This window comes from Chrysemys picta, chromosome 1 (assembly GCF_011386835.1).
Source record: "Chrysemys picta bellii isolate R12L10 chromosome 1, ASM1138683v2, whole genome shotgun sequence".
NCBI classification, from domain to species: Eukaryota; Metazoa; Chordata; order Testudines; family Emydidae; genus Chrysemys; species Chrysemys picta.
Genome location: NC_088791.1, coordinates 169,755,653 through 169,779,900, shown reverse-complemented (window position 1 = coordinate 169,779,900; position 24,248 = coordinate 169,755,653). Strand labels below are relative to the sequence as shown.

General features: G+C 45.0%; 1 protein-coding gene across 4 annotated transcripts in view; it reads right to left on the bottom strand.

Annotated features, from left to right (window-relative positions):
• Positions 1 to 1,319: 1,319 nt before the first annotated feature.
• The window catches only part of PTGFRN (prostaglandin F2 receptor inhibitor), a 144,702-nt gene continuing 121,773 nt past the window's right edge, over positions 1,320 to 24,248 (bottom strand). For all 4 annotated transcript variants that reach the window (XM_065575230.1, XM_065575221.1, XM_005310169.4 and 1 more), the window contains 3 exons: positions 20,702 to 20,809; positions 12,296 to 12,601; positions 1,320 to 6,426 (listed from right to left, as the gene is read on the bottom strand). In XM_065575230.1, coding sequence (XP_065431302.1) covers positions 6,260 to 6,426; positions 12,296 to 12,601; positions 20,702 to 20,809 — 581 coding nt within the window. In that variant the 3' untranslated portion in view covers positions 1,320 to 6,259. The remainder of the gene's footprint in view (positions 6,427 to 12,295; positions 12,602 to 20,701; positions 20,810 to 24,248) is intronic.

Sequence of the window (24,248 nt, the reverse complement as noted above, 5' to 3'; positions counted from 1 at the left end):
AGACAACCTGCCGCGGAAAACACAAACCTAGCAGGCACGCTGCCAGCACAGCAGCGGCACAGGACACAAGCTGCTGGGCCACCATACTAGTCCCAGGGATCTTACTTATTTGTGTTATGGTAGCACCTAAGGACCCCAATCAGGCATAGCGGCCTCATTGCACTCAGACACTTCCAACACTTATTTGAAAAGAGTCCCTGCCCCAAAGATCTCATAACTTGGAATCTGGGAAATCATGAAAACTCCATACTGATTGTCCTGATCTTTTCTTTCAGTCATGGCTGCCAGACCTGAGCTGGGGAGGGAAAGAAACCAAGGCATACACTGCGGTGGGAGTTGCCACACAAGCCACCATTCAGCAGCGCTACATGCCACCATGAGGTGGCTTTGGTATTGCTGTCAAGCAGGATAGCGTGAGTGACCTGAAAGACTGACCTTGCCAAAGAACGAGTTAGGTGTTCCCAGCGGCTTCTGCACCAGCAGACTTAAATACCTACAGAAGGACAAATTACCACCCTTACTGTAGCAGAGCAGGGAGGTGCATTCTTTACACTGCTGTAGGAGTTGGTGATGTTACCAGCGGTGACAAAAGAAAAAAAATCCCAGACTGGGGGCACATCTTCACTGGCAGTGCTTTAACGTGGCTTGTGTAGTCGCAGCACAGTGTTGGGAGAGAGCTCTCCCAGCGCTGTAAAAAAACCCCACCTCCACGAGGGGCGCGGCTCCCAGCGCTGGTGCATTGTCTACACTGGCACGTTACAGCGTTGAAAATTGCAGCGCTCAGGGGAGTGTTTTTTCACACCCCTGAGCGAGAAAGTTGCAGCACTGTAAAGTGCCAGTGTAGACAAGCCCTCAGACACCAGCAGATAGAGTAGGAGAAACAAACAGATTTTCAGCTCCAGTACCAGTGACTTTCCTGATTGCTGTTTGGAAGAGTCAGGAGAGCCAGCCAGTAGGCCTGAGGCGCTGGTTTTAGAGGATACCATAGGCATTAACTCATGGCCCTTGTGCAACCAACAGTCTGGTTCAGGGTGGACAGGAGGAGAAAGTTGCTGCTCTCAAGGGGGCCTGTTTTATAGTGGGCAGAGCACGGAACCAAAGTTGAGACCTAGCTCGGATGATAATACACCATATAACCTTAGGCTAGTCATTTAAACTGTCCATAAAACAGGGCAAATACCTACTAAATTGGGGATAGGGGAGAGCGAGGAGAAAAGAGGGCTGCGAGGCTCAAATCTGATGTCTGTTTGAGGGGAGCTGTGAGTGCAAAGTAGATGGGAAGAGCTGCCTGCAGTGTGAACATTCTGACCACAGAACGGTTACCAAAAGACTCGCTCTTTATTTTGAACATAAAAAAACCCAATACAGAGCATCATTAGAACCATTCAATTCCGGCATTCCAGAATTGTGCCAAACACCTTATTCTGTACCTTCCACCAATTCCTGTCTATTTCATTAAGTGATTTTCAAGCAATGCCTGGTTCAGAGTCCAAGTAGAGAGGAATTTCCCAGCTGTAACTGAGTAGGAAACATGTGGCAAAGAGAACAGAGTAAGATCGACAGGAGCCCTTAGCATACTTGGTTATTGGTTTCAATCCCAGGAGTTTGCAGCTTAGATGGTACTGAACCCTTGCATTGCACCTCATGCGGCTTAATCCTTAATCTCCTCTGATATCAACCACTCCTAACACACACAAGTGGTCACAGGGAGTGTAAAAAAAAAAAAATCATGGGAAAGAGAGTGACTTAGACACACAGTTTTTCTAGTTAGAGTCGAGATTCCCATTGTATAAAAAGAGAGGATAATACAAAATTGGCACACTTGGAAGACCTGCTGGGGAACTACTGCCCCAAGGATTTTAGCCTTCAAAAATACAGCAACGGCAGGGAGCAAGGGGGATGGAGCACCACCTCCCAAAGGGCTAGCAGCTGTGTGATCTAGTGGCCAACTCTTTTCACTTGGAACAGGAAGGAGATGTGTTATGCTCTGATGGAAGAAGAGGTTACTCACCCTGTGCAGTAACTGTGGTTCTTCGAGATTTGTGCCCTTATGGGTGCTCCACCTAGGTTCGCATGTGCCCCAGAGGCCCTTAGAGATTTTCAGGAGCAGTGTCCGTTCAGCCCTTGCATGCACCGTGGTTATCCTTGTGCCCTGCGCTGAAGCTGTAGCAGGCTACATGGGTGAACTGCCCCCTCAGTACCTTCTGCACCACTGAGTCTCAGAGGAAACAAACAGAGGGGAAGGAGGCTGGGTAGTGGAGTGTCCACAGGGACACACATCTTGAAGACCCACACAGTTACTACACAGGGTGAGTAACCTCTTCTTCTTCGAGTAGTGTCTGTATGGGCACTCCACTCTTGGTGACTCCCGAGCAGTATCCTCCCGGGAGGAGGGAGTTTAGGATTGGAGACCATTACAGAAGAGAGAACTGCATTGCCAACAGTCACATCTGTGCCTAGAAAAGCTATGTATCAAAGACCAGGTGACAGCTCTGCAGATTTCTGGAAAGGGAACATTGTTAAGGAAAGCCACAGATGTAGATTGTGATCTAGTTGAGCGCACCAAAACGCTGATGGTGGTGGAACGTCAAAAGCCTGGTAGCAAGCTATAAAACACCCAGAAATCCATTTAAAGCGGGTCGCTGGGTAGAAATGGCAGAACTCGGTTTCAGTTGCAGACAGGTCAAAAACAGTCTATTGGATTTACAAAATGGCTTAGTTCTGTCCAGGTGAAATGATAATGCCCTCCTGACATCTAGAGCATGGAGAGCAGTCCCGAGGTTGGAAGTATGTGGCTTCGGAAAGAAAACTGGTAGGTATATGCTCTGATTCAGGTGAAATTCATGTTACTTTAGGAGAAACCTGAGACGTGGCTATAAGGGCACCTTATCCTTGTGGAATGTTGTGAAAGGAGAGTCAGCTATTAAGGCCCCGATCTCTCTGACTCTGCAGGCCGAGGTAATAGTAGCTACTAGGAAGGCTGTTTTCCTCAATAAAGTCAATAAGGAGCAGGTCGCCATTGGTTCAAAAGGGAGTTTTGTGAGGCTTTTGGGAACTAGGTTCGGGTCTTACACAAGACCTGTGGGAAGGTCTTTGCCTGTGGGAAGAGGGTCCCCCCAGGCCTTTCATGAATCTTGTGAGGTGGGGGTGGGGTGAGCAAACAGAAAAGTCTTTGATCTAAGACTGGACTCCACCCTCTATAATATTTTTTTTTTTTTAATTTTAAACCAATATTAATCTAACTACTACTAACAAACTAAACTAGCTAACTAGAGAGAAACTCCGTAACTGCCGAGGTAGGCAAGAGGCGGACATGCTAACTCCATTGTGCTGACGCAACTGAGAAGTAATTGAGGGGGCAGTTTGCCTGCGTAGCCTGATACAGCCTCAGCGTGGGGCATAGGGATACCAATGGCGCAAGTGCGGGTTAAAGAGACATTGCTAATGAAAGTCTCTGATCAAGGGCATGTGGGGCGCACACACACACACCCAGAGTGGAGCACCCAGAGGGACACTAATCGAAAAATAAGGTTGACGTTAGCTAAGGACATGGGGACCCTTCACTAATGGACAAGGAGCCCCCCCCAGCCAAAATAACCCCGACTTTCTTTCTGCAGGGAGAAAATGCCAGCATGAAGGGTGCGCTTAGGAGGAGCTGCCGTTCCCTGCTTGTTCATTCCATATTACTGCATTACAAGCCTGATTCCGTTTCTCCCAAATGTAACTGATAGCAACAGAGATGAGAGTTAAACCTGCAAGGAGAGTGAGTGACTTCTGCTTTGGATAACTAATCCCCCCTTCTCCCCATGCTAGGAACATTTTAAAAAGAACAGCAATGATGTGAGGAAAGCAAATATTAAAGCAGGAAAGGTAAGAGTTGTTTAGTTGTGTGTGGGAAAGAGGACATCAATGCAAACTCAGTGCCCCACAAGACCAGCAAGTGAGTGCCTCAGTGGTAAGGCCGCGTAGGAGAGGACAACAAACATTCTGTGCTGGTTCGAGGAGGACATCCTGCTCTAGCAAATCACCTCCTGTGCTTTCCTCTTTTGGAGACTATAGATGCAAGTTCTTACACTAACATGGGGAACTCATTTACGCCATGATGGCTGTGTGTCCCTCCCCCGCCAGCTTCTTGCTATGGCTGCCTGCAGATTCAGGAAGGGCATTGAAATATGAGGCTCAGCTGCAGGAAAAGCCAGCAATAGGGAAGGCTGCTGAGAAGATTCAGGTCAAGATTTTCCAGCGGTGACTAGTGATTTTGGGTGCCTCCATTTCTGGATGACCACATGAGACACCTTAAAGGGGCTAAATTACAAAAGATTGTGCTGAGCACTCATTCGGAAAAGTCAGGCTGCTTTTGAAATGCACGCATCCAAAATAGACACGTGAAAAATCTTAGCCTAAGTCCCTTTTAGGGAAAAAATCTTGTGCTAGTACTGGAAAAAAATCAGGACAAAAGTAACTGAACATGAGCATCTCAAATAAATGGAGTTTGCAGTGGTTACAATACAACGGAGTTAAAAACTTCACTAGCTCAGTTGTGAAATGAAGTCATGTTAATAACAAGGAGGTTAGAGCCTGCAGGACCCCTGGAGGGTACGCGCGAATGGGCTACTAGTCATAGAGAAGACCTAGAATATAATGAAAGCCTAGATGGTTAACAATACAGCGGGGCCTCTAGCTTTTGCAGATGGTCTCATCAATCATTAGTTCCTTATTCCTAAAGCATAATGGAGAAGGATGGAGCATTGACGGTAACTCAGTTTCCCATCTTTGTTGATTTTAGCCAAACCCTGGATGAGATATCAGTGTACTTCTTTTGTACACATCATCTGACTTTTATTGCTTAAAAACACCAGCTGTGCTAGAAGACAGAGCTGCCTGGATAACTGAGAGCAGCTCCTTAGGAGCTATGCCAGGGGAGTGTGAAAGGCCAGAGCTGGGTTTTCATACTATAGCACCTATGAATATCCCTCAAACCCCGTGGAGAGATCTGCCCATGTAGTGCCCAGCAATGGAGAGGACCCATTGAAAAGACAGGGATCACTGCAGGTATAAAGAGACGGAGACCTGTTTAACACCTGCCCCCCCCCCTTAGATGGCCTGATGGCATGATTTTGCACCCACACAGTCACAATGTGGCTGCTGTCGATCATGGACATTGCTAATGGACACTCTAATCTGCTGCCAAATTAGAGATTGCAGAGATTTGTGTTCGGTGACTGCAAGGAAACAAAATGGAAATGAACCTACTCTGAGTATAGGTAACAGCTGGTTCCCACATCATTTCCAGCCAATGGCCGGTTGACCATATACCTGAAAAGATCTGGTGGTCTCCATCCTCTTCCTAAAAGGACAGGTGTTCTTCTGATGAACACATCACCACCGCCATGACCGGTAAGTGGTGCCTTGCTGGCGGTCTCAGCAGAGAGGCCAGGGAAACTGAACTCTCCACTCAGGGAGAGCAGTGCTCCCTGTGGGTCAGGGTAGAGGCACAGTGGGAGGGGCTGCGGTGGGAAGGAAGGCCTGCACTATGAAGTACTTGGTCTGAGCATTCAGCCTCTAGGGTTGCCAAGCTAGCACTTGTCACCAGAACAAAGACCAACTTTTAAAAAAATATTTAAGAAAATGGTTTAAAAAAATTGTCTCAAACAGACATGTCCATACACGCTGTATTCTGGCGTGAACTGCAAACCCCTGAAAATAGGGGAAGAGAGGGCACCCTGACAAGCATAAACCCACCCTTGACCACTGTATCTTCACCAAACAAATACCAAACTAGAGCACCCCGTACGGCTGTTTCCTTCCCAGCACTGGAGACAGGAACGAAACCCTGGTGGGGGGGAGGGGGGGGAAGGGAGGGAGAAGAGAGAGAACAGGTCAGCTAATTTGATAAAAGGCAAAATATTTCTCCCAAGACCCGCCCACCACAATAACCCCCCCACAACAATGTTAACACACAAAGAGTTCCTAAAAAACAAGACAAAAGGATTTAACAGTGAATCTTGTCTGAAGGCTGCTGAACAGTTTGCGTGTCAGAAGAAAATATCCCCACAGTAAGTGTCCCTGGAAGAAGAGCTCTGTGCTGGTACACATGGCCTGTGCTCTCAGTACTTAGCATGTGGAGAGGAGAAGCTCTAGGTCCTGGCTTAGATCAGAGAGAAAGATACTGTCCATTGGGCATTTGTGTGTCACACACCTCAGTCTCAGGCCAACTGCCCAAATCTCTCCCAAAACGTGCAGAGTCTCATTCTCACACTCAGTCCATCTCCATAGACATTAGCCGGCGTCGCTCCCGTCTGGTTTCTTGTACTTCCTTCTTGCAACACCAGCGGGAACTGCAGTAGCCAATGAGGCAGGATAAGAGTCCGATGATGGTGGCTAGACCAATGCCTATCAACAGTGGATATTTCAAAGCATTCAGCACTAGGAAGGGTGGAAGGGAAAAAAAAAAGGCAAAAGAAAAGTTAATACAGTGTAAGGAGAAATGCCAAACACATGCGCTCTGTCTAAGAAAGGGAAAATACACATCAGCCAGGGACAGATGAAACCGTTTGGAAAGAAATTCTAGTTCCCACTTCACATTTTGAAGGTTTTGAAAAAATTCAGCTCTCACCCCCCGGCCCCTGCCCCCGTTTTGCTGCCATAATTCTCAAGCCCATATAGAAACAAGGAGGACCGGATGCAAAATCTCGTAAGAGAATGTCTCATTGAGAGATTCCCAGCTCCAATCTGACAGACTCCAAAGGTTAAGCTAGTCCTGAGGAACATCCGTATTTTGGGTGCTTAACCAAACCAGATTCATCCACCAACAATTTAGACAAAGCCGGATGGAAACCCATTCCTTTTACAACACAGCTTCCAAGTGACACGTCAAGGGTTCTGACTTTTTGAAGGACTGTATAATTAGATTTAGAGCTCGTTCGGAAGCAAATTCATTCTAGCCACCTAGCAGTTTCCAGTCAAGTCCATATTTAGGTACCCAAAGAAGTTGCCTGCTTTTCAGAAGTGCTGAGCACCCTGCATTTAAGTGAAATGGAGGGTCTGGAATGAGGACCCGTTCAGGGGGATTAGGTAAATCAACTCAAGAGGCACACTGCTCCAGGAGGCTCATGCAGAGTCTGACTCAACTGCAGCGCTCTCTATGGCTGATATTGACAAGCAATATTAATTGTTGGATTAGCTCCACCAGGGACGGGAGTGGAGCATTAGAAAAGGACATTTTGTCCCTGAGGTAACTCACTATCTGCAAAGAGAGCAGAACAAAGACTTCTGCTTCATTTCATCTTCTTTGGGGCTCTCAGTGAGGCCATTCCTTGAATTTCTGGGAAGTACTTTGGTAAGTGCTTTGCCTGAAATGCCTCCTAGATTATCACTAATCACAGTTTAACTATCTGCTGGATGTATGCACCTAATGTTAAGTACATGCAGCAGTTAACAAAATTAGTTTCTCATACTTCAGGAGATTCAAGGGTTGTGTGTAACTTACAGAAAGGGCTGAAACGTAGGTCAAGAACCATGAGCACAGGGAGCAGTGTATCTTGTGTTGACAACTGTGGATTAGGAGTCAGACTCCTGGGTTCTGTTATTTATTTTCATACTAATTGCATGACAATTCACTGTGCCTCAGGTCCCCTACCTGAGAAATGCAGCTAAGACCTGGTCTACACTACAAAGTTAAGGCGACTTACATTAACCTTTGTGGACAGAGATGCCACCTCTCCTAATGGCGTTGCACCATGGTCTACATACTGTGGTCAGTGCGAGCACAGACACTGTGTGACCTGTATCAACCCTAACAATCCTCCAGTAGCTGTCCCACAATGCCAAACAGTGACTGCTCTGGTCACAGTTGTGAACTCCACTGCCCAGACGCTGGAAGCCACCCACTTCCCTTTAAAACCCACACATACTTTTGGAATGCCTTTTCCTGATTGTTTAGCTTGACAAGTACACCCAGCAGCTCTCCACTGTTGTGTGCAACTGCCCAACCAACCATGCCAGCTATGCGCTATAGACATGCTCCTGCCTGGAGGAGACAGGAGGTATTGGATCTCCTGGGCCTCTGGGGAGAAGAGGCTGTGCAGACACAGTTATGGACCAGTCGTAGAAACATGGACATATATGAAAAGATTGCACAGGGGATGCAGGCGAAGGGGTATGACAGGGATCAGTAGCAGTGCCGCATGAAAGCGAAGGAACTGTGGTAGGCATATCATGAGGCCAGGGACACCAACCGTCTATATAGAGCTGAGCCGCAGACCTGCCACTTTTACAATGAGCTGCAGGCCATACTTGGACCCTGCAGATCACCATGGATGCCCAGACAGAGACCCTTGCCCAGAACAATGAGGAGGAGGGAGATGCAGCAGGAGGTCCAGCTATGCCACGAGCCGGGAACTTGGAGACTCCACCACCATCTAGCCAGTCCCGCCAGTGAAGCACAAATGAGCCCGATCCAGTAGAAGAAACCTCAGGGTAAATGTGGGCATGCATTCTCCCTTCACATGTTTAGATGTGGAGATGGCACCTGGCTCAATCAGAAGTTAGCAGGACTCAGGTATCTACGCTTCACTGTTTTACTCAACAAGAAGAGGTAAAGGTACCACACACAGAGGTAGTGTTCTCTGCTTTTCAGTCTCCTGTAGAGTTAGACAGTGGGGGGCATGCATGACATGGAGCACTTTGTTTATGTACACAGGGATGTCCCTTGTATCCTCCTGGGAGATCTCGATGAAACTTCCATGGAGGTACTCTTCAATCCTCTCCCGAAGGTTTTTAGGGATGGCTGCCTTATTTCTGCCTCCATGGTAGGACACTTTCCCCACGTCACTCCATGATGGCTTTGGCAGGCACCATTGCAGTAAACAGGCTAATGGCATATGGGCTCAGATGGCTTCAGGAGGCCAGTATCCGCAGTGTTCTCTGGGCCTTTGTGACCCTCAAGAGCAAGATATCAGCTAAAATCATTGCTGCCTGTGGTAAATAGTGCCAGTACTCAGTGCCATTGCCCTGTACTCATGCCCATGGAAATAAGTGCTGAAATTTTATTGTTTTACACAACCAAACAATTCCCTCCTGCTTCACCACCTTTCCCCTAATGGCCATAGTGACTGTGGCTGCTGTTGGAGAGTGGTGCTGTGCAGAGGCACTCCAGAAGGTCAATAAGCAGGACTTGTTTAAAACCTGTAGGGGAATAAGGGAAGGGAATTCTGAGATCGTCTGCTTTCTGTTGTGACTGTAAGTATGAAACATCTGTCTGTTTTATCTGTAGCTGCTGCCACTGCAGCCTTGAGGGGTGCCCCCTCTACACCCATTCCCGGATGAGGAAGAGAAAGAAGAGGACTAAGGAGGACATGTTCTCCGAGATAATGAAAGTCAGTGGTGCATCAGACGGTGAACAGAGAGCCAGGAGGGTGAGCATAGCAGACAGTCTGGAGAAGGAAGGAACGGGCAGGAAAAAGACACAGGAGTACCAGCAGGAAAAGGAGAGGAAGATGCACGAGGACATAATGCAGTTTCTCAGGCAGCAAACACAAATGCTGAAGACTCTTGTTAACCTACAGCTCCAACAGTCACGGGCTCCCCTCCCCTTACAGTTAATGGAGACTTCTACTTCAGCAGCTCCCTACATTCTATCTTGCATCAAGGGCCACATCCCTATCCCCCCACACCAACGGACAGTAAGGAAAACCACAGCTTAACATACACTGACCTCTGAGAGCCAGCGTTGGTGCATGTTTGGCAGAAATGGACTGGCATGGACATGAATGTTTTCCACAATTCTAATTTTAAAGTTCTGTTCTGTTAATTTACATTTACAATTTTGCACTATCTTGGTTTTTCTTTGCACATTAATATTTGGAACTGGTTTGGGTATGCAATACATTTTTATTTTTGGACATAAATTTATCATTATTACTACATTCTGCAGTGTGTCTGTGCTTTGAGTGCCACTAGATTACTCATAAGAGATCAGAGCCACAGAATTCATAGGTTGAGTGAAAAACCCAGTGTAATAATTATACATGTACAGTGAGCACCACACAATTCATTGGTTTGTTAAAAGATGAACATAAAATGTCCACCAAGCACTACACAATTCAGGCAGAGCACAGCCTACTACACCACACTGCTGTGGCTGATGGGTAAAATGCTCTTTCAAGGCATCCCTCAGCTGCACAGCTCCACACTGAACTCTTCTACTGGTGCTTGTGTCTGGCTGTTCAAAGTCAGCCAACAGCTGCTCCACCTCCATCCCAGCAGCAACTTTTCCTTCTTTGCCTCGTAGATATTATGTGGGACACAGCAGGAAGCTATAACCATTGAGATGTTGTTCTCACAGAGATCTAATCTAGTGAGTAAACACTGCCGACATCCCATTCAGCTGTCGTTCTGCACCTGCTGAGCCGGTAATTGAATCTTTCCTTGGAGCTATCAAAGTGGACAGTGTATGGCTTCATAAGCCAGGGGAGCAAAGGATAGGCGGGGTCCCCCAAGATCACTATTGGCATTTCAGCATTGCCAAATAGTAATCCACCTGTCCGGAAAAAGTGTCCCTGCTTCAGATTTCTGAACACGCCTGTGTTCTTAAAGATGGAGGCACCGTGTAGTTCCCTGACCAGCCCACATTGATCTCAGGGAAGCATTTCCGGTGATCCACCAATGCTTGCATAACCATAGAAAAGTAGCCAAGAAGGGCTGGGGCAAAATAGGGATATGCGTACCACAGTTCTGGAAACCCACAGCTGAAAATCCATCCATGTTGTCCTGCACATTTCCCAGAGTCACAGTCCTGCGTACCAGGACACAGTTAATGGTCCTACACACTTGCATGAAAGCAGCCCCCCACTGTGGATTTTCCAATTCCAAAATTATTTCCCACTAACTGGCAGCAACCTGGCATTGCAAGTTTCCACAGTGCTATCACCACTCACTTCTCAACCGTCAATGCAGCTCTCATTCTGGTGTCCCTGCATTGGACTGCGGGTCCAAGCTCGGAACGTAGCCTTTCCCACCCGAAAGTTCTGCAGCCATCACTCATCATCCCAAACCTTCGTTACAGTGTGATCCCACTAGTCAGTGCTTGGCCTTCAGGCCCAGAAGCGGCACTCCACTGTCTGCAGCTGCTCTGTGAATGCCACCAACAACCTTGAATTTTTATTTATTTATTTTTTTTGCTGTGTTCCCTAGTAATCTGTCCTTGAAGAAATCATCATGTCCCCCCGCTTGTTATGGTACTTCCTGCAGCTCTGCAAATACTGGAGCATCATTCTCCTTGAGTTTGTAACGTCCATGACAATAGTACACAGCTGTGCAGGCTCCATACTTCTGTCGGAGATGGTGGACACTGACAAGTGTGGGTTTGTAGGGTTTTTTTAAAAAAGGGACAAAAATGTTACAGGATAGAGATGGCATTATAGGATGAGAAAGTTGCCTGATGGGAACTTGACCCCTGGCTCCCCCTTCCCTGCGACTCATGTGTGCACACTACAGCGCGTTGCAAAAATTTCCCAATGGGTATTGCGCCAGAGAGCAGCGCATGGCGCACTGGGATACCTACCCATGGTGCACCGCATTTTACATTGACACAAGCTCTCCTGGTGTGTACATGCAGCACCAACACAAGCAGTCATATATGCACAAGCGATGTACTAACTGCGGTGGCTTTACACTGATAGAATTTGCATTTACCAAAGTTTGTAATATAGATATGGCTTAATACTTCCCTTGTGTGGTCAGCATCAGAGTTAGTTTACAATGTAAATCATGTTGAGAGTCTTGATTAAAAGATGCTATAGATGTGCAAAGTATCAGGCCACTCAATGGGTTGGGAAAGGGGAAAGCTTTGCTTTTGTAAGCACAATACATTGCTGGGCACATTGTATGATCAAGAATTAAAAGTTTAACATGCAACGGCAGATGCAAAGTTTAACTGCAGATAGAACTAGCACTTTTCATAGTTAGAGGCAGCTGCAGAGTACTTAAAAAGCTTTTCTAGTTCTACGTCAATACACATTAGGCCCATAGCATTACATGTGTTTTTATCGCCAATATGGGGTAAAGTGTCATTAGTGCTATTCCTGAGCCCCAGTGTCCCCACTGGCAGAATACAGCCGGCATACAGACGGGCTATGAAGTACTCTGTGCAGTCAAAGGAGGAGGCTACAACGCAGGGGCCTCCAACATGGGAGGGTGGGGATAGAATGGGGAATAGTTGGTACCCGAGGGCTCCAACAGGCATGTGGCAAGTACATTCCCCCGTCTCAACAAGGAAAGTCCCTAAAACCCTTACCATCCATTTTCACAGATATGAATATGGGCTTGGATTTGATCTCCGGTTGCCGCTGCCAGACGCCTGTGGCTGATCGCACCCAAGGGGTTACTGTGCAGTAATGGTTGCCGAAATCCTGGTCCTCCGAGCCATGCACCCGCAGCCGGAACTCCATGGGGCTGATCCTCTCCAGGCTGACGTCGCTGCTCCAGTTCCTCCTGGCCTGGGTCACGATTCCTTTCCGATCCAAGGAAGCTAGCAAGACAGGGGCTCTGTCCAGTACAAAGGAATGCACAGCAAACCAGGAGACGTCGAAGGACATATCATCTGAATTTAAAGGCAAACAGAATTTGGCAAGGACAGTGAGCTCTGAAGAATATTTACAGTGTCACTTAGTCAGCAAATGGGCAGAGTCTGGTGTCTCTGAACATAAAGGAGCATTATAACCAAATGACTGAAAATACAGCATAGATTTTTTTTCTAGTACATCCTGCTCTTTGATGACTCAGCTTTCCAGCACAAACAGGGTAAATCACAATGCAGGACTACAATGCAGGTGGTATCATGAACGTATGAACTCTTAGGCAGTTAACCTCATTTCTGAATTGACCAGACACACAAGGAAGATTATGATTGCAGGAAACTAAGTAGGCTGGGATCAATATTTGGCATTAATCCTCGTAATTCTATCTAATTATGACAGAGTTTATGGGAGTCGTGGGCACTTGCTAAAGCAGAGGTAGCAGAAAGGGAAGAGTCAGGGCTAGGACACTTAGTGGGGTTGTTGGGGCTTTTTTTCAGGGATGGTAGCAAGGGATTTTTAGCACCTCGGAAAGGCTGTCAGCGGGACCATAGGAAGGGAAGTGAGAGGGTTACTGCAGGGGAACAGAACAATCAGGCAGATGGAAAAGTCACACTGGGGTGCTTTAGCAGAGGGCAGCACATGAGTGTTTAGCAGCTGAAGAGGAATGGGATTAAGATATTGTCAAAACACAAGTTTAGCAACTACGGGAGAGTGGGTAAATCGTGCAGGTACTTGTGGGGAGGGTAAGTGTGCCATGAAGTTGGGCTGGGGTACAACGGTAGGAAGGCTATAGATAGTTGGGCGAGGGACAGGATTACTTACTGGGGGCAGCAGCCGATCTTCTATTTTTGTCTTTTTCCTGCTATTTTAGACTGAAATCTCAAATTTAATTTCATAGGTGAGTCTTTGCTAAGCAAGCCTAGAAGCTGGGTAAGACATTTGTAACTCCCACATGGTTAAACTAAAGCACAAGGGCTGAGGAGCAGAATGCTAGAAGTTTGCTAGTGGGTAATAGTTTCCAAACAACATCCTTGACCTTGTCTAGTCCCTCGTGCTTGCAGAGACGTCTCTCCTCTAAAAAGACAAGCTCCCAGCTGTAGTTAGTGTGCTCAACATAAAAAGGCAGGCCCCCGGGTACTACAGCGATGAGCATGCTAGAATTGCTCATAAAACAACCCACACAATGATATCACTAAATATTTGCCTTCACATCCTGCCCATGAAACAGCCCTCCTTTCTGCCAAAGTTTTACTTTAGTTATGTCTCAGAAGGGACTATGCCTTGCACACATTGCACTTGAAAGGAGATAATCTACCAAGTGTCTTTGTTGTGACTGCCACCTCTAACACCGGTTGACAGGTAGTCAGAGTCCATCAGTACAACCGTCCCTTTCCGTGCTCATACAAGATCATATTGATCCATTTAGCAGATCTGCACTTTTAACCCTATTAGGCTGGCAGCTGAGGATGCAGTTTAATCACTGCAACATCCTCTATGTTAATGCCCCACTGCACTGCACAGCAGGTTAGAAAACCAGCATGGATGCTATTACATAGGAGTAATAAACAGAAAGCTGCTAAAGAAAGAGCGTAAAAAACTATGATTTAACACAAACTTGTCTAAAGCTCCTGCTAAAGATGGATCCCATCTGACAGCAATAATGAGATATTCTCATAATCAGTGTGTCGGGATGATAGGGGTGGTATGGACCATTCTCTACCTGACCTATCCACAATGTCAGGAAGATAAGCAGGAGAGGCCTAACACTATTTCCTTGATCACCAGAGTCAGGGACTTTATCCTGAGGTGTGCCAGCCTGGCCACATTGTAGTCAATGGGCTCTAGATAATACACAGCACACATATAATACTGTTCTTAACTAAATAATCAGTAGCCCACACTGTGTTGAGCTCTTCTTACCACACAAGTGCCTCAGATGTAGTAGTAGCTAGCATGGCTTTGAGTGTAATGAGAATGCAGCCTTAGACACAATTCTGCTGATTCTATACATTATCTGCATCTCTTATTCCCCTACACATAAAGCACAGAGATTGGTCAAAATTGAAGCTCACGTCCTTATGAATTTTGGATACAGATCGGTGTTGGGGGGGGGGGCAGGGCAGCAGAAGAGGGAGATACTGAATATGAATTAGTTGAATTCCCATATCCAAGCCAGCCTCTACAATTTTGGATCCACGTCAGATCTAAAACTGAAAAGAGTCCATGTTTTCCAGTTCTGAATAAGGTGCAACCAAAATATCACTAACATTTTGCAGGATATCAGCACCATCAGTCCTGATCTAAGCTTCAATCTCAATACCTAGCCCTACCCTACACTTGCAGGGGGTATCTCCTCGGCTCATCTGTAGTTAGCAGGTGCCACATCTATGTATGCACACAGAGTTGTAGCCATGATGGTTCCAGGAGATTAGAAAGACAAGGTGGGTGAGGTAATCTCTTTTATTGGTCCAAATTCTGCTGGTGAGAGAGACAAGCGATAAATCTTACATAGAGCTCTTCTTCATGTTTCAGGAGGGCCCTGAAGAAAAGCTCTGTGTAAAATAAAAGATATTACCTCACCTACCTTGTCTCTCTAATAGCTACATATTGCATTTCAAACCCTGTTACATATTCCCATACTGGAGGGGATAATTCTGTTTGTAATATGATTAATTGACCTGGAAGTACCCATAAGCAGGACTGAAATATGTAGCAGGAGCAGATAAACGCTATGGAATAAAATGTCCTATTTTCATGTACAATGTCTTCTGTAATGAAAAGAGGGAAAGACAGCAGATAGGGGCACACTATATAGCAACAGAGACACTGGCATCCCCAAATAGTCCATTCACCCAGTAAGTTCACTATCCTGACTGAAACAATGGCCAATACCAGAAGATGCCACAGAACCCCCATAAAAGTACCTAGTATATTTTGCAGTTCTGGAGAAGGGAAACATTACCCAACCCCACCTGGGGATCAGTTAATGCCTTGAAGCACATTTGTTGACAGACAGTCCTTGTAGATCACCCCTACTTCCTGTAACTGCAGAGGCTACTTTTAGTTACTCAGGGTGACATCCTGGCCCACCTGAAATCAAGAGAAAAAATCTCCTTTGTTTCAATAGGGACAGGATTTCACCCTGTCTTGCCTGCTCCCTTCACCACCAGTGTCCCTCACTCTGCACCTGGACCGACCACTTCTAGGGGAAGAGTTCCATCTCCATAGCCCAGTCAGTTCTTGACTTCTGCAGAGATTGCTTAAAAGGGGGCCTGTTAGTGCCGAATGTGGTAGCGGGCACCAGTCCACAAGAAGCCAGATTGAGAACCACGCACTCATTTCAAAAATCATTAAGACAGCCATTAGCCTTTTTGTCTCCACCAAGCTGGGTTGATTCTGAAACTGTGACCCGAGGTAACAGGTCCACACATCCTGGCTACACCCAATCTCTGAAGATATACATTACCCATAAATTCCTCTTACTTCAACATACTGTACATCAGACAAGCTCAATCCAGTTATAGTAAAAACACTTAGACATTCTCCAGGATTCATGACATCAAAGATGACACAGCTGTGACCTATTGTCTCCCCCAAGTCCCCAGGCACACACGGTTACACTTGCAGAATAAAATTTTAACAAACAAGTCCTTTTAACGCCTCAGGCAAATTCATACCTTTGAAGAATTGTTTTCTGTTTAAAATTATACTGTTAATTTGAGGTTCTCTTTTTCCTTCATACAGAGATAATGAGTTGAAAGTTACAAGATCTTGCTGTCATTTTGAGAATGCCAGATCTATTTTTTGTAATTACACCGTGGCATAATAGTATTATGCCAACATATCTTATTAATCAGTATACACAGTGCGCAATTAGTGACTCAGTACCGACACACTCAGAGAATCAGGGGGAGAGTTTGTCTGTCTGAAAGATTTCCTCGTTACTATATCCCTTGAAGGGGCCGTGTGCCAAAATCATTTGCTTTATTCCTGAGTTTTGTGTGATTTTTCACATTACAAAATATTGGGGAATTTAGCAACAGCAGGACATGAATTCGGTGCTCTCTAAAGATTAATAGCAAATATGTCCAGCTGCTCCCAGGATCTGATCAATTAAACAGCATATTTAAATATTTGGTTATACACTGGCATCCCCAAAAGCAAGAAAATCTTTCCTCCATCCCCATGTCAGTTGTTCATACTAAGTATCAATTTTAACCGGGGAACAAAAAGTGTCTCCATTTTTGAATCACTGGAACAGATCACTGTCACCACAAATTCACTGCCATTCTTCCCTGTCCCTACCATACAGTCTTATATTAGTCGATATCAGGCACTGGGAAAAGAGAGGCTAAATGCACCCTGGGATATTATGAGGAAGAAAAATTATATCCAGGGGGCTGCTGATCCCTTTGGGTGATGAAACTCTCAGGTCCTCTTTACAGGCAGACTAATGTGGTGGTGTCCTGCTTTCTCCCTCTAGGCTGGCTAGAATCATCAACATGTAAGGCACATTGTTATGCATATTCCAATTTGACACACAGGACTAAGCTGTCTGGGTTTTAGCTACTTTCCTGGCCACTCAGTCCTCAGAATAGTGAATCCTATTCCCAGCCCAGCTACTATACACTTCCACTCGACAGAATGGAGCTCTTTTAGCATCTTGTGATTGTGCTGAATCACAATTTTGAAACCCCTCTTTGTTTGCTAAATTTATATGAGGTTGAATAGGGCCTCCTAGAGAGCGGAGAGTACCACTTCAAGATAGGTAAAGAAGCTGGCTTTGTTAATTTTCCAGGGCACTCACTGGGTCTGTCTGGAGCACATAAAACTACTTTTTCAGAGAGAGACACCGTAATACTCTCAAGTACCTGAGAATACAGGCCTACGAAGGAGTCATTTGGGAGACATTGTTATCTGTTAGAATAAGAATTTTTACAGAACTAATAGAAGAGACTCTGCCCTTGAGGCACCGGAGGCACTACCTTACTCAAAGAAGTAAAATATATATTTTTTCCCATTCAAATTCAGTGCACCAATCACAGTTGTTAAACTAACAAACTGGCTCTCCCAGATGAAGAATCTAGAAGGGACAGAAGTTCCAGTGTCCCAACCCTCCATAATGCTAACTCCATGAGGGGGCTCAAAGCAGCAGCAGCACTTCTTTGAATAGTGTTGTAGCCAGAGCAGAGCACTGAGGGACACATCCAAAAGTGCCTTCAATGATGGATAAATGTTCAGCTAGCTAAGACAAGTTACATTGCCCCACCTAAGTCTGACCTAGAACCAGTAGTATTATAAGTACTCTAATTGATCCTGGGTGTAACAAAAGGAGGATAGGCTGACAGATAAAGAGAAGGATATTGTCTTCTCTCAAGCACAGCAAATATTTCAAAATCTTCCTATAAGTACTTTGCACAGATGGCTATGAAAATTAAGGAGTGTGTAAATAGATCACCCCAAAAGTTTCCCTTCCTTACGCAAGGAAATATAAACATCTATTAGACTTGCACACTTGTGAAGGAGAGCTGCAAAGCTTAGATGAAAACAGTTCATCATAAATCTGGGCGTAATACACTCAACAACATGTCTGCTGCCTGAAAAAAAAAAAGATCCTCTCAAATCCACTGGCTCTTCTGTGTTCATGAGATAACCTAGAATGAACAATTCTGGAACGTCAGAGACCAAAACAGCAAGTATTTAATATGGAGACTTGACTTCTATGATTTCCAGAAGATGTAGGCTGGGCCAGGGGTGGTGCTACCTTTCTGTGCAAGTTAAGCAGACAGTTGGCAGAGCAGTGATGTCTGCTCTGCCTTCACTTAACTTCCCACACCCTGGGAGCAGAGGGAGACCTGTAAAACATTGTTCCAGTTATCTCAAGAGACTCAGAAGTCCTCCCCGCCCCAGTCAACCCAGAAAGTACATCAACTCTTCTGTATGTATTCAGTTGTGGCAAGCTTTCCCCAGCATTGTGTGTCAGTTCCAATTCGGGGGGAGTTTCCAGGGTCTGTTCAATTTCTTGACATCTCTGCTAAGATTGGGTTATTAATTCCAGTTGTGAATTAAATTTTGCGATATGGAGAGATGTCTCAATAAAAATAGGCCAGGCCACCAACAGGCCAAAAAGATATCAGACTCCCATTCACAGGTTCAGCAGAGGGCTGGAGAGGTGCCAGTTTCTCAAGCACGCCTGAAGGGCCCAGATGTGGCTTCTCCAGGAGGACACAGATGGGACTGGTTTGAATCCCAAATCTTGTTAAACAAGGTTTGCACAGACCACTGACTAAGTTACTTGGACACCTGTCACAATTCCACACTTAGTCATTCCCTGCTGTGCACGTCCACTGTACAAGCTGAATACGGGTCTGTTTGCCCAGCTGTTACAGACCTACGGAACTGCAGAAACAGAGATCTGCCAAGCACAATGAGACAATTCCCAGAAGCAGAATCGATTACAAAGATCTTCAGTGCTATGATAATGGAAACTCTGCACTGACTGCTCTGGGTGACAGGGACATTTCTAATTCTCAGCACTATCAATGCTTTCAATAATCATCTCAACCCCAATGAGACTGCACTATTCACACCTTGGCCATAGGGATTGGCAGTTCCCTGGAGAGGTCACCTTTCCAGTGTAAAACTCTGTTCTCTATCATCCTTCCACCCCTTGTCCAGATACCTCCAATCTCTCGTTCTCCACATACCCCCAGAACAGTCTTATAATAAACCTCACTACAATGTACACTGAATGGGTCTCCTTGTTGGAAATCTCAGAGGCATCAAGAACTGAAAATGAGCCATGGAGACAAAACTGTCTGCTGATTCCTAAAGGGATCTTCTGCAAAGCACACTAAGGACAGATTGGGGCACAAAAAGAACACAATTATATTGCTGCAGACCGCGCCCATTCTCCAGGTTTATGAATCTTGTCGACACTAAAGTTTACTCAACTTTCTCCCCACCGAACAATTGAAATAAGACACTCAAACCAGGTTTCCACCATTCCCATGACAGTCTTCACTCATATTTTCCACAGGCAGCACAGAGCAGTAATTTAGACTACTTCCGCACTGCATTTGCCTCTATATTCATATATACCTGGCTAGCCTGGAACTTTATAAGGTGGTAAGTCTTGACTATCTCTTGGTATGTCATGTTCTAAGCTTCTATACTAAAAAGAGATTTATTTATTCTTTTTTGGAGACGCATCATACTTACAGAGGTCATAAGTGTCACATGTATTAATTTACATAACAAATAGGGACAAATTGAAGAGAATATAAACCAAGCTAAACCTTCATCCAAAACTCTCATCAAGCGTAGGTTTTTGGTTTGTTTTTGAGGTTTTTGATCTCTCAAAGCACAAATGTATCATAGAAAGCTATTTCACGGTATTTTTACCCCAAATCGGGATCAGCCACGCTAGTGTCAAGCAGGCATCTGAACTTTCAGTGCTTCTCTGAACCTCACGGCCTTTTAAGGTTTGCATTCAGTGTGCCTCCTGCCATGTTAGCAATGAACAGAGTGCAACATTTCTTCTTGATATTTCATACAAAAGCTCCTGAATCTAGAAGCAGACTCATTACTAAAGAGATCAGCAATGAGAAAGGATTGTTAGCATTTTGGCTAAATTTTAAAATGGTAAAAACAAGATATAAAGTAAGTTTAGTGTTGGGCAAACAGTGCTAAGCTGACACGTGGAGATTTAATGACTATCCACAGAAGATACACAGCTTTTCCCACACTGCCCTGACAATGAATCTCATTCCTAACGAAGGGTGACTGGGCCCACAGCGCATTCATTCTTTGGCTCTTTGCTGAGACTGCCAGCAATGGGGACTGTTAGCGTGAACAGTAATGGAGATTTGTGATGAGGACCCCTCTTCACTAGGATATGAAACGAGAACCTAGTTTGTGTTATATATACAGGCAAAAAGGTTATATGTGTGTGTGTATCTTCTATATCCTTCCTTGCTTTGACTAGTACTATGGGGCTTTGGGGTAGTTCTTGATTTTTAGACCTATTCGAATAGCGTCCCAATTGTCAGTGTTGTACAGTACAGTGAAGGTAATTGAGTTATCTCCAAAAAACAAAAATGAAATAAAGTTCAGTGGGGTACCTGGCTCAAGTGCCACTCCGTCGATGGTGACAATGCAGAGCAGATCTGCCAGCTCGCCCTGGTAAACCGTCGGGTTGTCCGAATGCACTGAGACATTAAACACAGGACCTAAAAGATAGCAATTTAATCTCATTATTCATTCACGGTTCCTTCTTTGTGTTACCCAAAAGCTTTTAACCAGTACTTAAAACAATCTAGGTTAGTTTGTGAAACACTTTGCTGTCAGATGACTAATATATTGCCTCTGCTCTCAGAGTGAAGATTTATGGAACCACTTACATATTCTTTAGAACACTGAATTTCATGCCGGTGGAAAGTACCAATCACCAGCTCTGAAGTTGTCTACTGATTCATAGAACAGGCACAGTCTGGTGGCAGGAGTTTACCCCACACTGTCCTCTGCCAATGTGCCTCCCACTTGCCCTGGAGGAGGCCCCTGTGGGTGACTTTCACCTGTTCAGTCTTGGACGACCCCCTTTCCCCCCCGCTTTGATTGCAGAGCCACTGATGTGTGAGATGTGAACATATCTATTAGGAGCTGAACAAAGCCCAATTCACCTCTTAAAACATGTAACCTTTATTATATGGCCACAATTCCATATGTTCTTTATGTGGGTCCTGGCTTTACCATATACAACTTCTTCTATGATCCTAGGCAAGTCAAAACATCTGTGTCTGAACTCCTCCAGCTGTACAATGGTGATATGGATATACCCTCACAGGGGTGTGGTGAGGTGCTCAGCTACTATGGTGATGTGCACCACAGAAAAGCCTTTAGATCGAGACACCCACTTTTGACCAGTACCAAATCCATGGTGCAAACTTAATGACCGAGTGATGGTACTTCACATAGGTTTACATGCCTAGTACTCTGCCTACAAAAGAGGTACAAGTCTGAAGAACAGATATCTGAACATCCCATAATATGAGTCCTCTACTAAAATAAGGGTTCACCTACCACAGAGGTGAGAAACTAGACAGCACCGTCTATGGCTGTCTCCATCATTCTGTGGTCTAGGCCCTACTTTAAATCCAATAATCTTCATAATTCTTGCAGAGTCCTGTCAGGCTTCTGATGGGAAACCTCCTAGAAAAATCCACGTTTCTGTAGGAAGCTGTACTAGCGACTGAGTAGATTGTACTCTTTCTTCACGTCACTACTGAACCAATGCTCTGGAATGGAATAAGGGCATTGTGCCACTGGATGTGTAACCTTTTGGTTGAGATATTGAAGACCGCAGAGGGCTGACTATTTGTGGTCCACAAAGATTACAGAGAACTTTTTACAAGAGCCAAAATTCCAATTAAGAGGAAGCAATTACTTTGTGGCTTCCTAAATTTGTCCTATGATTTCAAATGGGCATAATTTTCTTTACTTTCTGTTAAACTGTAGTGCAACACTCTTGTGTGCAGTTAAATCTCCCATTCCCTTCACCCCCACGAAATGGCTGCATTTTGGCAGTGATGAAACAACGTCTACCTATGCAAGTTTATAAAACCGCTGTCACATGAAAGGCATTATATAAAAGTGTAAGATGTCCCTGAAAATGGAGATAAATGAATAACAAAGAAGCCTTAGAAGTTTTATGAACTATTGCTTGAGACTTGAAGAGTCTGCTAGAACATATTTATGGAAATAAGAGACCCAGAATATTATAAAGTTCAGATGCTATGGTGATGGGTGCCTTATAAATGCATTATAATACACACACATTTAAAAAGTTAACATGTTGAGCCCTCCCTCCCACAAGGAAAGGGGAAGGAATATTAGCACAACCACTTCCTCAGACTCTGTCCAAGATCTTCCTATGAAAATTCAAATTGTTTCCAAAGATAGCCAGCAATCTCACTGTCATTAGAGGTGTTATAACGTTCATCCTTCAAATAAAACAAATTAAGCTCTTTCCTGTTAGTCTTCAGTGAGCTGTGCAGCTAGAAATTAAAGATGCTAACACACTTGTTACAAAGTCAGTGTTAACCATCACATTAAGGCCAGCATCCCTTCGTTTGATTTTATTTAGATTTATAAAACATCAAAGTCTCAATGCATGAGATTGCCATGTTTGCTTGCAGTACCACTGCCCTCCCAGAGTCTAATGTGCTGCAGTGTAGACTGAATTTGAATGGCACCATAATCACTGTATCCTGTTTTATATGCACTCCATTTTACAGTAAGCAAGTGCAGCGGTTCAGCATCAGTGAGTGAACTCTGACTTCAGGTCAGGAGAGAACCACTGCATTCCCACAGATCCTGACACTATATTGGTAGGGAGAAGAGAATCAAGCCTGCGTTCCTGTACATACTTCCTTAGAGACCATGGACAGACAGAGTGAGAGAAGAATTGTCTGATCCTTGTCAATGTCACTTTCCCCTGCTGAGTGTTTCAGAAGCATAGCCTTGATACTCTGTGTGTGTGTAGGCGGAGGGGAGAGTTATCAACACAGAACATCGCACATTGTGACCTGTAGTTTCTGCAGATCACATCTCTATATTAAAGATGAGGTCATCTGCGATCTACTCCATTTTATAGACATTGATTGCAGCCATCAAGGCCCCAGTAAGTTGCCAGTGCAGCTTCTCAGCTGGGCAGAATCTGAGCACCCTTTACCATGAAAGAACTTAAAAGCAGAAGTCAAAGTGCTTAGGTCATTATCAGATCAAATTTTTTCATCTCTTATAAAAGAGAATTTCTGCTTTCAGACCATCAGCTGCATCTCCCTGCTTGTCACCAGCATGCCCAAGTTTCTAGGGCAATACTGATGCAACAAATAGAGTAGCTGCTTCCCTATGTCCATCATTTAATGATCACACTTCCCCTGGGTAAACCACAGTAACCAGCGGGAAATCATTAGTTCCCTTCCAGAGTACACAACTCCTGCAAATCATCTCCACGCTGGGGAAAATTGTCCCTGAAGCACAAAGAAAGGTAGGAGGAGGGAAGAATGCCATCATCCTACGTCAGAAGTGCTGGTCTTCAACAGAAAGCCCTGAAACATTTCAGGGGTCACCATTCTCTCTCTTCATCCAACAGACTAAAAATCTTGGGCTTCCTCTTTTAAACAATGTTTTAAGCAAGCTTTGTTATAGTAAAAGCTGCTAGGATGACAATATGGGAAACTCTGTCCACACAATTATGGCTTCGATGGGAGCACTTTCCCAGTGAGGCACCATCCCACTTCTCACACCACTGTGTGTGCCTGACCATTGGCCTGAAGAGACCAGCTCATGACTCATTCAATTCTTTGTCCCTCTGCAGAAGTTGCAAGTACCTGAGGACAATCAATGCTCATGTTTATGATTGTTTGTGATGTGGGCACTTAACCAGGAATTGGACTGAGATGACCAACTCTATTTCACACAGGCCACTGAAACACTATCAGAAAGTAACAAGTTTTGGTCACTACCCACTTGGGCAGGATTTGTACTAGTGACCTAGCTGTGAAGTGCTCTATAACTCACTAAAAGTCCCCTGCAGCCACCAACTCCCCATTCCTTTAAAAAAAAAGAAAAAAAAAAAGGCAGCTGAAAGTAATCTTTATTTTCATT